The sequence below is a fragment of the Pan troglodytes genome, chromosome 6 (genome assembly GCF_028858775.2).
Source record: "Pan troglodytes isolate AG18354 chromosome 6, NHGRI_mPanTro3-v2.0_pri, whole genome shotgun sequence".
NCBI lineage: Eukaryota > Metazoa > Chordata > Mammalia > Primates > Hominidae > Pan > Pan troglodytes.
In genome coordinates this window covers 32,893,084-32,909,105 of record NC_072404.2, presented here as the reverse complement: position 1 = coordinate 32,909,105, position 16,022 = coordinate 32,893,084, and the positions used below count along the sequence as shown (strand labels likewise).

At 47.9% G+C, this 16,022-nt stretch overlaps 2 protein-coding genes and 1 long non-coding RNA gene across 5 annotated transcripts; 2 read left to right on the top strand and 1 right to left on the bottom strand.

Annotated features, from left to right (window-relative positions):
• The first annotated feature begins 1,693 nt into the window (after positions 1–1,693).
• On the top strand, positions 1,694–5,517 carry HOXA2 (homeobox A2). Its single transcript, XM_527697.8, has 2 exons — positions 1,694–2,868; positions 3,513–5,517. Exons 1-2 carry the CDS (start codon positions 2,478–2,480, stop codon positions 4,250–4,252), a joined length of 1,131 nt encoding a protein of 376 aa, XP_527697.2. The 5' UTR covers positions 1,694–2,477; the 3' UTR covers positions 4,253–5,517.
• On the bottom strand, positions 5,014–8,854 carry LOC134810527 (uncharacterized). 2 transcript variants are annotated; one of them, XR_010158824.1, is made up of 3 exons: positions 8,598–8,854; positions 5,613–7,066; positions 5,014–5,201 (listed from the first exon to the last, which is right to left on the bottom strand). It is a non-coding gene; the product is annotated as an uncharacterized LOC134810527 (long non-coding RNA). The 2 variants fall into 2 exon arrangements; XR_010158823.1 differs by lacking the exon at positions 8,598–8,854 and having other exon boundaries at positions 5,613–8,591.
• Positions 8,855–8,892: 38 nt separating this feature from the next.
• Positions 8,893–11,679, top strand: HOXA1 (homeobox A1). 2 transcript variants are annotated; one of them, XM_063815279.1, is made up of 3 exons: positions 8,893–9,427; positions 9,631–9,725; positions 10,189–11,679. In XM_063815279.1, exons 1-2 carry the CDS (start codon positions 9,074–9,076, stop codon positions 9,688–9,690), a joined length of 414 nt encoding a protein of 137 aa, XP_063671349.1. In that variant the 5' UTR covers positions 8,893–9,073; the 3' UTR covers positions 9,691–9,725; positions 10,189–11,679. The 2 variants fall into 2 exon arrangements, with proteins under 2 accessions (XP_063671349.1, XP_016801050.1); XM_016945561.4 differs by having other exon boundaries at positions 8,893–9,725.
• Positions 11,680–16,022: the final 4,343 nt, after the last annotated feature.

Sequence of the window (16,022 nt, the reverse complement as noted above, 5' to 3'; positions counted from 1 at the left end):
CAGCGCTGCTCCCTCTCTGCACCCCCCGCCCACGTTCCCTTAAGCCTGTAATATTTTCTGGTAAAAGCAGATGCCAAAAGCTGCCATCCCAGGGTTCGCAAAGCACCCTTCCTAAAAGGAGCCCTATAACCCTTTTCACTGCCAAAATATATTTTTTAAAAGACTAGTTTTCCTTATTTACTTGCATTTCCTGCTCTCCTCTTTGCTCGGCCACATTTTATCTTGGAAGGAGCTGGAAGCTGAAATGTGTTCTTAAGGGCTAGAAGCTGTCAAGGCTTTTGGTGAGCAAGATTGATCGCGCCCAGACTTCCTTTGGAGCTTTGTTTGGAATAAAAGCAAGAAAACTAAAAAACCTCACATTTTCCAAAATAGCATCTCTATCTGCAAGGCAATGCTCTGGGCTGGTCAATGATATAGGCCACTTATGTCTAATTTCCACCCCAAACCCTCTTTGACGCTGGCCTCAGAGATGGGGTCCTGCCTTTGCTCCTTGGTTGGCCTTTCTTGTTTTCTACGTAGATTTTTCTCCCCCTCCAACCTCTCTCTCCCTGACCATCAGAATGATTTATTTTCCTGCCATTGATGCCTGCCGGCCTGGGGGAGTCTGATCAGTTAGTCTATTTCAAAGGAAGCAAAAGCGAATCACCATCCTCAGGGTTTGGGGGGGAAAGAGGTACCTCCAGATCTACCTCTCAGCCTCCTCACCTCTTTCTGGCTTGGTGGATTTTTTAAAAATTATTTTTTGGTACCTAAAGGTGTTATCTTTTGAACCCTCTAGCACTGTCCAAGATGCGCTCAGTCTCAAGTCTCCGAATTGGAAAAAAGAGAATGAAGGAGAACGAGAACCTTTATAATTCCTCCTTGGGTCGCCTCCTCTCCCCCGCAGTGCTGTTTCCCACAACAGAACCCGGAAGCAAACATCCCCGGTGCCCAAGGATCAGGAAGGTGTGGGAGGCAGTTCAGGCTGCCAGGGAGCACTCGCTGTATCTAAACCAACCAGCCCCCAACCAGAGCGACAAGGACAAGAAGAAGGGTAGAAAAAAAAGAGAGAGGGAGGGAGAGAGAGGAGCAAGCATCTTCTCTTTCCCTGCTGGTAACTTCCAACAGACTTCCTGGAAATCGGAAATACTCACCGCACCCGAGCCCTACGGGTATGAAACCCAGAATGCCAGGAGCCGCACGCGCCTGCTCGGGGCGGCATTTCTTTGGCTGGCCGCCGCCCTGGCTACGGGGATTTGGACACATGGACCTGGGGTTGTTGTCTCGCTTGGCACATGCATCTTTCTCCAGCCACTCCTGAGAAGTTGATGGCGCAGGAAGGTCGGGAAGCTTCGAGAGCCGCCTCCCGTTTTCCGCTTCCCGCCGGAGCCAGATGCAAAGCTGCCGTGGAATAGCCTGCTAACAATGGGCCCGGGGCGCAGACTCTGGGCTGGACACTGGGAGGGGGGCGAGAGGCTGAGGGGAGAAGGGGAGGCGGACAGAAGAGAGAGGGGGGGAGAAGAGGAAAAAGAGGGAAAGGGACAGACAGGAAGGAAAACAGACCGAGAGAGATCAGTTTTGAGATCCAGGAACTGCTTTTAGGAAAAGTGAAGGAGGAAAAGGGAAAGAAAAGGAAGACCCCCTCCCAACCAAAATCTTTCTTTTCTTCTCTCTTTTCTGTCTTCTCTTTCTCCATCTCTCCAACTCTCTCTTCTTCCCTCTCTCTTTATTCTCCCTCTCTCATCTCCTCTCTTCCTCTGCTCCTTTCTCCTGCTTTAACAGAACTTATGTGGCTGGGACGCAGGGCCCTCGGGTGTCAAAACTTTGAAGATTAATGGATTACTTTGTTAATGACTGCAGGCGTCAGACTGAGGTGCTTAAATGATTTGTGAGGTGCGAGGCGTCTTCCCGACAGTCCCAAACAATGCGCGGAGTGTGCGGGGGAGGCAGAGGGCAGCCACCGGCGGGACCGACAGCAGGGCTTACACTCGCGCACATTCACACACACACACACACACACACACTCCCAGGCACACACACTAGATAGATCCTTGCAGATCAGGAGGCACGCAGGCACCCTCGCCCCCACGTACTCCGGGACATCCCCACCCACACCAACATATATGTATTTTTGCTCTGAAAAAAGTGTAAATAAAGCCTCGCTGGCCCCCAATGAGGCGTTCCTTCCCGACTTTTTTGGATCAATCAAACAGACAGTGGCTTCTTTTGATTAAAGCCCAAATTGTCATTGGGCAGAAGCAATCATGTGACAGCCAATTCGGTCCAATTTCAACCTTGTCTCCATGAATTCAATAGTTTAATAGTAGCGCGGTCCCCATACGGCTGTAATCAGTGAATTAGAAAAAAAACACCCTAGCAGCGATATTCTATGATAGATTTTTTTTTCCTCTGCGCTCGCCTTTTTCCTAGGCCTTGCCCCCCCAAAGCCCCTCCAAAAGAGGGAACTTTTTCTCTGAGGGGGCTCCAAGGAGAAGGCCATGAATTACGAATTTGAGCGAGAGATTGGTTTTATCAATAGCCAGCCGTCGCTCGCTGAGTGCCTGACATCTTTTCCCCCTGTCGCTGATACATTTCAAAGTTCATCAATCAAGACCTCGACGCTTTCACACTCGACACTGATTCCTCCTCCTTTTGAGCAGACCATTCCCAGCCTGAACCCCGGCAGTCACCCTCGCCACGGCGCTGGCGGCCGCCCCAAGCCGAGCCCCGCGGGCAGCCGCGGCAGCCCGGTGCCCGCCGGCGCCCTGCAGCCGCCCGAGTACCCCTGGATGAAGGAGAAGAAGGCGGCCAAGAAAACCGCACTTCTGCCGGCCGCCGCCGCCGCCGCCACCGCCGCAGCCACCGGCCCTGCTTGCCTCAGCCACAAAGGTCAGTCCAAAGACTTGGCCCCAGGTCTCTGGGACCCTCTTCCTTCTCCGGGCTGCCCCGAGAGTGGCTGTGGGGGGAGGGGAGAGTGGGCTGGGAGAGAAGGAGGAGAGGGAGAGATGCTTGGTTGCCTTGTCCCTGCCCCTGTGGGTTCAGGAGTGGGTTTGATGGAGAGGAAAGGGGATCCTGCGCTCTACAATGAGACATATATATTTTTAGGAAGTGGGGGGAAACTTTCCCGAACTTGTGTAATGTGGGATGATTTATTTGAGTTGGAATTGACCTCCTCCTGTCTAGTTGTCCTAGAGTTTGGCTTTTTGACAGTAATGAAGAGTGATAGATCGCTCTTGCTCAGCTAAGCAGCTGACGCATTAATTATAAATTGTGTTGTGGCTAATATAAAGTTTGCTCCCGGATGAAGAGGTTGGGGGGAGCCACAGGCATGAATTCGATAGAGGTGGAGGAGACGGGGTCTGCCCAGGCTGGGCTCCCAGGAAAGGCAGCACAATAGCTCTACTGCATCCAGGGGCGGCCATTTTGTTGCAGTTGATCTTTTCTGCTATATTTATTCTCCAGTGGAATAACCCCGCTCGGACCCCTCCACCTCCAACTGTGCGTGTGTCTCTTGTTGGTTTCCCTTTCCGCAGAATCCCTGGAAATCGCCGATGGCAGCGGCGGGGGATCGCGGCGCCTGAGAACTGCTTACACCAACACACAGCTTCTAGAGCTGGAAAAAGAATTTCATTTCAACAAGTACCTTTGCAGACCCCGAAGGGTGGAGATTGCAGCGCTGCTGGATTTGACTGAGAGACAAGTGAAAGTGTGGTTTCAGAACCGGAGGATGAAGCACAAGAGGCAGACCCAGTGCAAGGAAAACCAAAACAGCGAAGGGAAATGTAAAAGCCTTGAGGACTCCGAGAAAGTAGAGGAGGACGAGGAAGAGAAGACGCTCTTTGAGCAAGCCCTTAGCGTCTCTGGGGCCCTTCTGGAGAGAGAAGGCTACACTTTTCAGCAAAATGCCCTCTCTCAGCAGCAGGCTCCCAATGGACACAATGGCGACTCCCAAAGTTTCCCAGTCTCGCCTTTAACCAGCAATGAGAAAAATCTGAAACATTTTCAGCACCAGTCACCCACTGTTCCCAACTGCTTGTCAACAATGGGCCAGAACTGTGGAGCTGGCCTAAACAATGACAGTCCTGAGGCCCTTGAGGTCCCCTCTTTGCAGGACTTTAGCGTTTTCTCCACAGATTCCTGCCTGCAGCTTTCAGATGCAGTTTCACCCAGTTTGCCAGGTTCCCTCGACAGTCCCGTAGATATTTCAGCTGACAGCTTAGACTTTTTTACAGACACACTCACCACAATCGACTTGCAGCATCTGAATTACTAAAAACATTAAAGCAAAACAAAGCATCACCAAACAAAAACTCCTTTGACCAGGTGGTTTTGCCTTCTTTTATTTGGGAGTTTATTTTTTATTTTCTTCTTGACCTACCCCTTCCCTCCTTTAAGTGTTGAGGATTTTCTGTTTAGTGATTCCCTGACCCAGTTTCAAACAGAGCCATCTTTTACAGATTATTTTGGAGTTTTAGTTGTTTTAAACCTAACTCAACAACCCTTTATGTGATTCCTGAGAGCAATATGAGGCCTGCAAGAAAGTGATCATATAATTGTATCTTCACTTTCTTATTTTTGTATTACATTGGGATGCATTGTCATGCATATTTTTTGTAGAATAAATTCTCCTTTGCTATAAGTAGCTTTCTTATTTTTCTCCCCCTCTTTTTTCAAGGCTCATAACGGTTTCTTTTTCTTCTTTTAGTCTAACTTCATAAATAAAATTCGTCACAATTTATCTTCTTTTTTCAATTTTAATACATTTATTAAGGCGGCATGTTCAAAGTCTTCAATGGACAGCAACAAAACAGAAAGCCAAAAAATGACTAGGGCTTCTAATAAGTGTTTTTTTTTTTCTTTTTTGCTTCTTCTTCTCCTCTTTCTTTTTAAAGGATTTGATTTTCAGTGCACAGGTTCAAGCCATAGATTTAAATTGGTAATAGAGACAGAATTGGACAGTCTAAGATTTGGGCCAAGCCCAAGCTCTTGAAAGTGGAGAAATAAAGTGCCTACAGAAACCCCCAACTCCAGGAATGAGTAACACGGAGTTTCTTTAATAAGCTACCAGTCTCCAGGTCAATAACTAAGTTATCAACAATTCATTTGTTTATACACTTTTGTTTCAAACATCCACATTTCAACCCCCTCCCCCATAAATCCCTCCACATTTTCAGTGTGGTTGATTAATCTCCCAGCTGTTGATGGGTTCAGGCAAAACAGACCTAAAAGATAGAGAAAAACAAAAATAAAACATAACAGTGATTACTATCTGGAAAATGCACCCCAGAAAATGTTCTTTCCAATCCTCTGGTTCAGTCACTCTAGGATTCTTTTTTTTTTTCAGGGTCAGAAAAATCAATATTTCATTCTTAAACCTGTTTACATTGCTAATAATAGATCGTTAATGCTTCGAAGTCAGGTTAGCAAGTTGAGATTTAAAATGGTGTGTTTCTACACCCTAGGTTATAAATTAACGCAGGTTCTAGAGAGAGAGAAAAGCACTTTAAATGAAATATCAATAAAATGTGATCTAGGGTGTGTCACTGGGTTGTTGCTTTCCCCCCCTCCCTTGTTAGGTCTCCCCATGTTTATTTTTCCCTTTCTGAGCTCTCTTCTGATGCCTACTTACTTACCGTGAGAAAACGCAGCATGTAAGCAACATGTGTGTGGGGCGGGTTGATTTAAGAACCTGGCTCTTAACAGCAAAGGCTTGGAAGTTCCAATGACAACGCGATGTTTCTTCATAGGTTTGCTCCCTACCTTCCCTCGCCCCTTCCTCCGCTAAATCCCAGCTGCGGCGGCGGAGTGTGGGGACTATGGCTGGTTTCTGGCCCCAAGCTCAGCGCGGAGCAGGGCGTCCCGGCCGCGGCCAGGGCTGCGCAGCTCCAGGATGCGATTCGTCCTACGCTCATAAATCAAACGCTTTCTATGAATGAGAATGTCATCAAAGAGATCAATTGCAGGAACACATGCACAAATAAAAATCCTCTTACGTTATTTGCCGGGGATCCCCGTCCGAAAGCATTAAGTTAGAAGGCGTTTAGTCATAATTCATTTTTATTGCTCTTTTAAAACAACAGCTTGGCTGAGCCGCGGATGCCATGAACAGTTCAGGGCCTCGGCGTCATTTTGTCTCCTCCTTATTCCTTTCCTTTCTAGCATAAGAGCCCTGAAAGAGGCGTTTTGAGCCAAGAGAACCGCTTGTAGGCGATCATTTTAAGCGTAACCAAGCTCGCCTTTCACCCAGTCTCCCAAGGCGTTGAAAGAGACCAGCTCCAGTCTTGGGGCGCTGACCTACTTGCCTAGAGGGCCAAGGATCTCCTACTCGGTGGAACGGCCCCCAGAATTTCTTGGGGGAGGGGTGTGGGGAAAGAACTGAGCTACAGAAGCCTAAGGGCTAGAGGCCAGGGGAGGCTGCCTTTGTGTGCCGTTCCCGGGAAGCGGCGCTCTGGGCTGCCAGGCGAGGCATAGCCAGCCCGGCTGCGAGCACCCGGCCTGCGGGGAGCCGGGAACAGCAAGCGGAGAAGGGCGGCCGCCGGGCCTGTGTGTCTGCGGGCCTGTGTGCGAGTGCAAGCTCGTGATCCCAAGAAAAACACTCCACCCAGGATGCCCCAGAAAAGAGGCCAGGAGAGAAGAAGAGAGGCTGAGGGAGAGCAGCGCCGAGGCAGCGAACTAGCAGAGAGAGTGGCTCCTGCCGGGGTCGGCTTTGTGGCAGGCGCCCTGCAGCCGAGGGGGTCCTGCAAACCCAGGCTGAGGAGGGCAACCAAGGTACAGGAATGAGGCAGCGGGGGAAAATGTACCGACTTGCTCAGGCTTGGAGGGAGGATTGCTCGCATAGCCAGCACCGACCTACTCACATCCTGCCCCCTCTCCCACAGGAGCGCCTTCTCTCCCCGCCGCTGGAAGCTGGTGCTCCCAAGGAAGCCGCCTCCAGGAGGACTGCCTTGCCTTTCCCCTTCTCCAGTCGGAGGATTCCCAGGAGCCGAAACTGGGGCAGGGGTGGCTGCCCAACCCCAGAAAGTGGGCCTTTCCTGCTCGTGCTCCCTCTTAACCATGCTTGGGATGGATCAAAGTCACAAATACTATTCTGAAAGGAAATGTTTGGGGAGAATGTTTCATTGTTACTGAGGGAGTCCAGAGTCAGCATGGGTTTTCTCTCTTGAGAGGACAGGTTTGGGGGAACTTCGGTACGTGGAGAACAGAATACAGAAGACTGAAAGGGTGACTAACATATTTGAAATGTACCTTTCTTGAAAAAAAAAAAAAAACCTTCCTTGTTCTAACAGGGGAGGAAAGGCTGAAGGGGAGTGGAAACCCCAAACCCACATACATTCATTCACTATAAATTTCATCTGATTCCAACATTGTACACATGGTTGGAGTAAAATTTATACAGCATTGCTTATAATTTATACAGCAAAGCTTCCTGGACAAGCTCTCGATTTCTCCTACCCAAGACTGCATCAATTCTTGGTCTCCGTTTGGCTTTTTCTCTCTACAAGCCCAGGGTTGACGTGAAACCTAATAGTAAACAACAATTTAACGACCTCAGCAGCCTCAGGGAAGTAGGGTGATGAGGAACAGGACCCCTGGCCTGGGATGACGCTCAGATTTGCATGTGTCTCTCTAGGGAAGGACTTGAAGGTTCTCATAAGCAACTACACAGCCAGTTGGAAAGGGGAGGAGGTGTCGTTGGGGTAAAGTGTCCCGTCCACCATCAGCCATTTGTCCACCGCCCCTCCCACCTGCCAGCCCCCACACCCACTCTAGACGTGCAGCAGAATGAGGAAGGTTATAAAAGGAAGCTCTCTCTCTCTTCTAACATTCCCCTCCAGAAAAAGAGGAACGCAACGAAGGGAGTTCAGCTACTATGTTGGAGCTGTGGACCGGCCCTGTGAGGCCCACGCGGGAGCGCGGAGGCTCCTGGGTCTCGGGGCGCCGGCAGATGGCCTGCAGCGCACGGCCCGGCCCCCACGCTGGCCACGTCCGCCAGCGTCATCTCTCTCTCCCCCGCCTCCTACCCCTAAAAATCCGGCGGTCGAGTAGCTCCGCATCCCGGAGGGCTCCCGGTGCAAAACTGAGTGGGAAAGAGAAAGGGGCGGAGAGCGACGAGAGAGGGAAGGTGGGGAAGAAGAGCCCGGCCGCCCCCGGCCTTTTCCGGCGAGCTCTGAGTTTCCAGGGCTCATCCGCCCCTCCAAGTCGAATTACAGAAACTCCTCATTGCCATGCTAATGACGAGAGGGGCTGTGGGGAGAGGGTTTCGAAGACCCTCCTGGAAGAAGGGAAGTTTCTTTTCTTGCCCTCGTCTCCTTCACGCCCACCCAAGTTCCTCCCAGCCAGCCCTCTGCGCTCTTCCCCCTCCATTCCGAGCTTGAAGGGCCGGTGGCCCAGCCTCGCCCTCCACCACGGTTCTATGCGCTCCTCACAGCCCCACGGTCTCCCAGCCCAGCCTCAGAACAGAGGAGGTGACCTGGGAACCCGGGGCGCGGTGTCAGCCGGATTCCCCGCCTTCCGGCTGGGCGCGCTGCGGGCTGGGCCGGCGTACTTGCGGCCACCCGGCGAGCTCTGGCCCACTGATTCCCGCCCCGAGAGAGCCGGGAGCCCTCTTCCCTTCTCACCTCTCGCCAGTTCATCTTTCATTGCACGGTGGGGAGGGGGCGGGAGCGGGGGACGCCTCCCAGCCCCCACCTCCCGGAGGCCTGGCGGGGCGGGCAGCGGAGTCGGGCGCGCGCAGAAGGCAGCTTTTGCTCTTCTTCGTTCCAGCACTCCAAATCGGCCTTTGCAGTCGCCGCAGCAGCTGCCGCCGCCTAGGCTGCCTGGGGGGGCGACTGCGCGTCACCTAGACGGCGGAGCGCCGGGGATTTAAATGCCACTGAAACGGTGATCCATCACTGCGGAAGCCGGCAAACTTTTGCAGGAGGCTCAGCCATTGGCTGACACCGTCACGTGCCCCTCCTCCAGCGTCCTCCGCCCTCCCGCCCCCCCTCTTGCGCACTGTACATTCATATCATTTTTCTTCTCCGGCCCCATGGAGGAAGTGAGAAAGTTGGCACAGTCACGCCGGGCTTCGCAGGACCAGGTCACTCAGTGACAGATGGACAATGCAAGAATGAACTCCTTCCTGGAATACCCCATACTTAGCAGTGGCGACTCGGGGACCTGCCCAGCCCGAGCCTACCCCTCGGACCATGGGATTACAACTTTCCAGTCGTGCGCGGTCAGTGCCAACAGTTGCGGCGGCGACGACCGCTTCCTAATGGGCAGGGGGGTGCAGATCGGTTCGCCCCACCACCACCACCACCACCACCATCACCACCCCCAGCCGGCTACCTACCAGACTTCCGGGAACCTGGGGGTGTCCTACTCCCACTCGAGTTGTGGTCCAAGCTATGGCTCACAGAACTTCAGTGCGCCTTACAGCCCCTACGCGTTAAATCAGGAAGCAGACGTAAGTGGTGGGTACCCCCAGTGCGCTCCCGCTGTTTACTCTGGAAATCTCTCATCTTCCATGGTCCAGCATCACCACCACCACCAGGGTTATGCTGGGGGCGCGGTGGGCTCGCCTCAATACATTCACCACTCATATGGACAGGAGCACCAGAGCCTGGCCCTGGCTACGTATAATAACTCCTTGTCCCCTCTCCACGCCAGCCACCAAGAAGCCTGTCGCTCCCCTGCATCGGAGACATCTTCTCCAGCGCAGACTTTTGACTGGATGAAAGTCAAAAGAAACCCTCCCAAAACAGGTCAGTCCTGCTGGTTGGTGGATGCTCCTTGATTATTCTGGAAGGAGCTGGTATGCTTAATTTCCAAGGAAATTAATAATGATTTTTTTTTTAAGGCTTTTGTATCAGACTAGTGTTGTAGTGCATGGAGAGGGTGCCCAGAGGTGTTGGGGCAAAGAAGTCTCAGGGATTGGTGTGTTTTCAAGGATTTTATACATTTGGGAAATAGGAAGTATGTGGGGGTGGTTATTGTGACGGTAGTGTTCTGTTAATATCTTAAGGCTCCATTAATCACCGGTCTGACCATGCTAATGGTTTACATCAGGTTAACACTTTACACCTCATCACTCACCCTCCACAGCCCGATTTGTGCTGAGTTCTTGATCTTTTCTTTACCTGAGTGTTGCCATGAAGCGTGTGGGGAATCTCAAGTCGATTTTAAAATTTTTACATTTCCGTCTCATGGCTTCCCACTTTGCCCCAGGGAAAGTTGGAGAGTACGGCTACCTGGGTCAACCCAACGCGGTGCGCACCAACTTCACTACCAAGCAGCTCACGGAACTGGAGAAGGAGTTCCACTTCAACAAGTACCTGACGCGCGCCCGCAGGGTGGAGATCGCTGCATCCCTGCAGCTCAACGAGACCCAAGTGAAGATCTGGTTCCAGAACCGCCGAATGAAGCAAAAGAAACGTGAGAAGGAGGGTCTCTTGCCCATCTCTCCGGCCACCCCGCCAGGAAACGACGAGAAGGCCGAGGAATCCTCAGAGAAGTCCAGCTCTTCGCCCTGCGTTCCTTCCCCGGGGTCTTCTACCTCAGACACTCTGACTACCTCCCACTGAGGCGGCTCCAGCCCCAGACAACAGCCCAGGCATCTCCTTGGGCTGGGACTTCTTACCCAAAGCACATGCTTAGCTTATCTTTCTTTCCATTTACAGTCTCTTTCTTCCTTTCTAATCCTATCTGGGGAGCTCCTGGCCAGGATAATATGTTTGCAGATAATTCTGGACCAGAGACTTGGTGCGGGGTTAACACCTTCATCCAGATTGGGTGCCAGCATACATTTTCTGGTGGGCCTTAACATCCCTCCTGCTTTTAGGAGAATTCACAGAACCTACTGTTCCTTTCAGATGACCTTTTGGAAAATAGTTCCCTTTGCCGACAGAAACATGCCAGAAGGAATCTTCTCATCTTTTATCTAATTATATGTACAGCTCTCCCCTCCCTTGTCCTTGAAAGTAGGATATAGCGAAAGGCGAGTCCAGGAGCTCAGGAAGAAGAGATGCACTATATGTTTACACAATTAATTCATCCCTTAATTTAAGTCATTTTCATGTGTGTGAGTTTGCTGGTTGTAAATACTTTGTCCTAAGAGATTTATCTTTATACAGATTTTCTAGAAATGTTTAGGTTACTAAAACAGGGTGGGCAAACTCTCTAAACTGGTACAATTTTATAGGTGAAAGAAAAAATTCCCTCATTTAAACCCAATCAGATGCCTCAGAGGGTAGCCTTGATTTGTTCTTACAGTTAAGAAGCCCTGCAGAGCACAAACTTCAGAAACCCGGCTTCCTGTGCTAAGTCTTTCCCAATCTCTACCCCTTTCTTCTCGGGCCACCCTCTGTTTAAAATTTGTGCTGGGTTATTCAGAACCTAAAAGTATTATTCAAACCAATTTCTTCCTTCCACAGTTATCTTAGCTGGATATAATGTATTTTCAGCTCAATTGTTAATGTGATGGATGGCACAATGAATGTATATTTTGTGTTATTCGTGAATAGTCTTTTGCATGTCGCACAATGTTTGATGTCCCCAAAGTACCACACTGAGTTCTGTCAGTTATCCTTTGTGAGCCTATGATATTCCCCCTTTCCTGTACAATCATGAACAGCTCTGAGATCCTGGAGTGATATGATCCAGAGCAGAGTTTACGGGTCTTAGGATGTCTGTAATAAATAAATATACTCAAGTTTCAGGTATGCTTAAGCATCCGTGTATTTGGCTGGGCTACAATTTGTTAATTCCTATGAAGTTGGCACATTTCATGAGGGGAAAGGGAGAAGGGTGATAAATATTTTCAAAGAGATGGGCCTTTTCTTGAATAAAAGTTAATAACAGCTCCTTTATTATAATCAAAGCTCATAATGGAAAAAAAGACCGATGAAGAAACTTATGAAGCAGATTTATTTTTGAAACAAACATGGATACTTCCTGGGTCAAGTGCTAACCTTTTCACCTCCAACTGGATGGTGACGTATGTATAAACAGAACTCCCTTCAAAAGCCAAAACTGTCTTCAGTCAGTCTTTCCTCACATCAGTGAACCAAGAGCTAAGAGATTCACATTTAATTAGCTCCAGTATAAAGTTGTTGTGAGGATAGGGCCCTTATTCCACTCCTCTTCCTTCTTTTTGGATTGTCAGGCAGAGTTCCGATATATTCCACCCTTGAAATGGAGTGTTTTTAGTAAACCCTTGCATCCCTTCCCCCATTCTTCCTGTCAACATCCATCCCTTCCTGCGGTTCTTCCCCCCTTCTTCCCCATCTCTGGGTTGCACATCTTATTCCCTTCAGACTCAGCTTTGATTTCATAGCCGTCATGGCTGTAAAGGATCCACAGTTCTAATTCCATGCCACATAACCCAGAAAAAAAAAGTCATTTTCTTCTCTGGGCTCAACAGGTACTTCCAGGTGAACTTGTGGAAGCTACCCTGAAGTCTTTCAATATCCAAGTTGTTTCTGACCAAGGTATGTATCTGCTCTCAAAAGAGGAAGCCAGCAAATGATAGAGTTCAAAGTGGCTCTCCTCCCAGGCCTCTTTATTGCTTTCCTTTACTTTCACACATTTTTGGAGGCATTTTATTTAGCCCAACAGTACAGCAGAAAATTTACAGCATTGAAAACAAACACAGACAGATGACTTCCTTCCTCCCCAAAGGGTGTTTTACAAAGGACGGGCTGGAGGAGAAAAACCCTACAAAAATTTGGAATTTGCAGGCCGTCTAGGGCACTTGTGAGAATTCCTGCACTTCCCTGTCAAAGAAGAGAAGGCTGAACTTTGCGGTGCAGTTGCTGCGGCCATATCAAGGGCACTGGGTGCCCTCCCCTCAGCTGCTGGGTTCTGAGGTTGCCTGTAAAAGACTCAAGTGGATGGAGAAGAACTTCAAAGACGGTCAACCCTTTCTTTCATTTCCTGCCTGGCCTTATACTGTATCTTTTGTTTATTAGTGTAGGGCCACACAGCAAAACAGATGGCTGGCTTCCAAATACTTTAATGTGTTAAAGTGTCATTTGCATGCCATTGACTCCATTTCAATATCTAAAAGCAGGGCGAGATCCGCTGGAATCCCAGAGATTCCAGTCTTTAAGATGCTGGTTTAATGTGGCAGCGAGAGAGAACAATAAATTATGGCTAACCATCTCTAGCTTTCTCTAGGTCATGGAATAAATCAGTTAACAAGCAATGCATTTAGGAAACATTAATACACCTTTCAACAAGGAAAACATTTGTATCTTTTTAGCTGTCTCAATCGATTAAATCAAAGGCGCTTAACACATCCTATTTCAAGGTCTCTCTCTTTCTGCTTTGGTCTCTAAGGAGCACAGTTAGCTACTTGAAAAATGACAGCAATGGTAACTGAAACAACACAGAGTGGGAAAACTGAAAATAACATTTTATTGATACATTTACAAAGGAAACAAGGGTCTCAGTTAGGCACCTGGGATAACTGCGATACAAAATTCTAGTTTTCCAATGTTTTTTTCCTCACTTCCTCTACATTTATCCACAGTACTCCCCAAATACAGAGTGTTCCCAAACTAGGCTGAGTTGAGGTCTTGCTTTGGCTCTGAAGTCTGCTCTGGGTTTCACCTTTTAAAGTTTACTTTTGGAGGCTATTCAAATGCGGTGGTGTTTTCCTCTGGGGCAATCAGATTCAAACCGATCAATATTTACTCAGTCTGAAAGGGTTGTTGAAAAGGCTGCTAACAACAAACTGCTTAGCTGCTCACCCCTGTTTAATCTCAGGTTCACCGAAAGTTCAAGAAGAGATGAATGCAGTGATGGGTCACTTTAGAATGAGTCCCAGCAGTTTATCTGAGCTCTCAACTAAAGGCAACAATTATAGTTCCATCCCTCTTTGGAAAAGGGGCAACTTTCCTATTATTCTTTTGCTAAACAATGTTTACTAGAAACTTAAAACACTTTCCTCTCCCCTCTTGGTTCTTTTCTTTTCTTCCTTTTTTTCTTTTTTGTTTTTTGGAAGCTTCCAGCTGCCCTTCTCCTGCCCCCTCCTCTAGTTTTCTGCCAATCCATTCGGTTTCATTTGACTTTAAATAAATTACATCAAATATTGTTAAAATGTTAAATTAGTCTGACAGAAGATATCTGATTTATTTCAGATGCCACGAGCTATGAAATGAAGCTCTTTGGGCCATTAGAGTTTATCTTTGTGAAAGTACAGGGCAAGATTGAATTGAAATCCATTTGTGTTTGAGTAATATTGACAATCAGAGCCCCAATATCCATCTGAGATGGCTGTTGAGTGGGAAAGGGGGGAGGGAGAATTGGCTTGCGCAGAAGCAAATACCTCAGGTGGAAAGTCAACTTTTAAATTTTACGCCTTCTTAATGCATGAAGTATTGAGAGATGAAAAAGGAAGACACAAGGAAGCCAGTGGGGAATGGTGAGTAGAAGATGCTAGACACTGAAGCTAATTGCTACAGCTCTTCAGAAGTCAAAGTTCATGTAATCACTGCATAAATGCATACTAAATAGGGATTTATTAAGCTTTCCTGATGGCTGAGCACGTCTGTGAAAAATGGTCACTGCTGTTTGTGTTTCCTCCTTAAGAATAATCATTCTTAAAGTAGAAGCTCTAGGCATTTCAGGCTTTAATTTATTTTGAGAGACAGGCAACTCCTGTGCTTAAAAATACTGAAATTAGTGCATGAACAACATCTTTCTTTATATTGGATGGGGCTGTAAAAGAAACGCTATGGCTTTTTCAGTACATACAAGAACACACTTTAGTTAGCATGCCACTATTGGGATAAGCTAGTCACTGGTCAACTTTGGTGACCCTCTGCCTTAGATAAGTCCCCTTTGTGCCTGCATTTGTGAGAACACACAAAAATTCTGCCTTAGGACTCCTTGTGCCTAAATGACCAGAATTGAATGGGACCCACATCCCTAATCTCTCACTCTATGGATCAGAAAAAGGCACCCAGAGGTGGATTGGTTTGACTGAGAGCACAGTCAGTATCCATACTCTTACTTCCTAAATAAAAAAACAGGGCAGCTTAGAACCTGAGTCCAGTGCACTTTTAAATTCTAAAGTCCTGATTCAATTTTGTCCCTCCCTGATTTATTCCATGTAATTTGTTTCAGACTAGATATGATTTATTTTTCCATTTCTGCTTTACTGGCCACCCACTCAGTCAAGTCCTTGACTTTGAGGCCATTAGGAATACCGAATCTTTGAAACAACCTCTGAGTTGAATGCTTCTGCCATCTTGTTTGAATAATAAAATGTGCTACTTACCTTTAAATACATATGTTCTTAAAATATAAAAATAAAAATCTGGAGGGCAAGTAAAATTCAACACACACACATATATTTCTGTTTTGTTTTTAAACTTGGATGGGAAAGAATAAATGAAAGAGGAGTTGCCTACACACAAATTCGACCTCCATTAAATTGTCAAGAAGTATCATCTAGAAGGGGCTTCAAGATGCAAGGGACATTCCAGGAGGGGTTCTAACTCTGAACCTTTTAAAAATGTGTTTGCTTTTTCTGGCTAGTTTGTGGCGCAGCATACCTTCTAAATTGTTCTGACTCACATATCTTAATTTTTTCCAAGACTCACTCATGTACCTAACACACACACACACACACACACACACACACACCCAAGCCCAAACTATTAACATAAAGTCTCCTTGCAATACAACTTTCCACATTCTCCTCCATCTCATCCCCATGGGATCCTACTGATCTCAGCAGAACCTGATGCCCAAAGGGACATCAATGGTTGTCAGTGTTTGAAGAGGTGAGCTGGAATCCTCAGCGTTTTAGTGCCTTATTTTTAATAGCACCAGCCATCAAATACAGCTAGCTGACCTTTGATAGCAGAACTACAAACAAAATATCAATTAAACAAGTATGTTCAGTAGGCGCTAGCCTCTAAACACTTTTTTTCCTTAGGCAACTCTAAACCCTCATCATATCCTGCAAAACATCCTTAAATGACTGCATTTTGAGTTTACTGGAAAAAATGAAAAGACCAATGTCTCTTTTTGCAACATGTTCAAACACAACT

Coding starts and splice junctions, on each gene's coding strand:
- HOXA2 (XM_527697.8), top strand. CDS start 2,478: ATGAATTACGAATTTGAGCGAGAGATTGGTTTTATCAATAGCCAGCCG. Junction 2,869..3,512: donor TGCTTGCCTCAGCCACAAAG/GTCAGTCCAAAG, acceptor CCCTTTCCGCAG/AATCCCTGGAAATCGCCGAT.
- HOXA1 (XM_016945561.4), top strand. CDS start 9,074: ATGGACAATGCAAGAATGAACTCCTTCCTGGAATACCCCATACTTAGC. Junction 9,726..10,188: donor AAGAAACCCTCCCAAAACAG/GTCAGTCCTGCT, acceptor ACTTTGCCCCAG/GGAAAGTTGGAGAGTACGGC.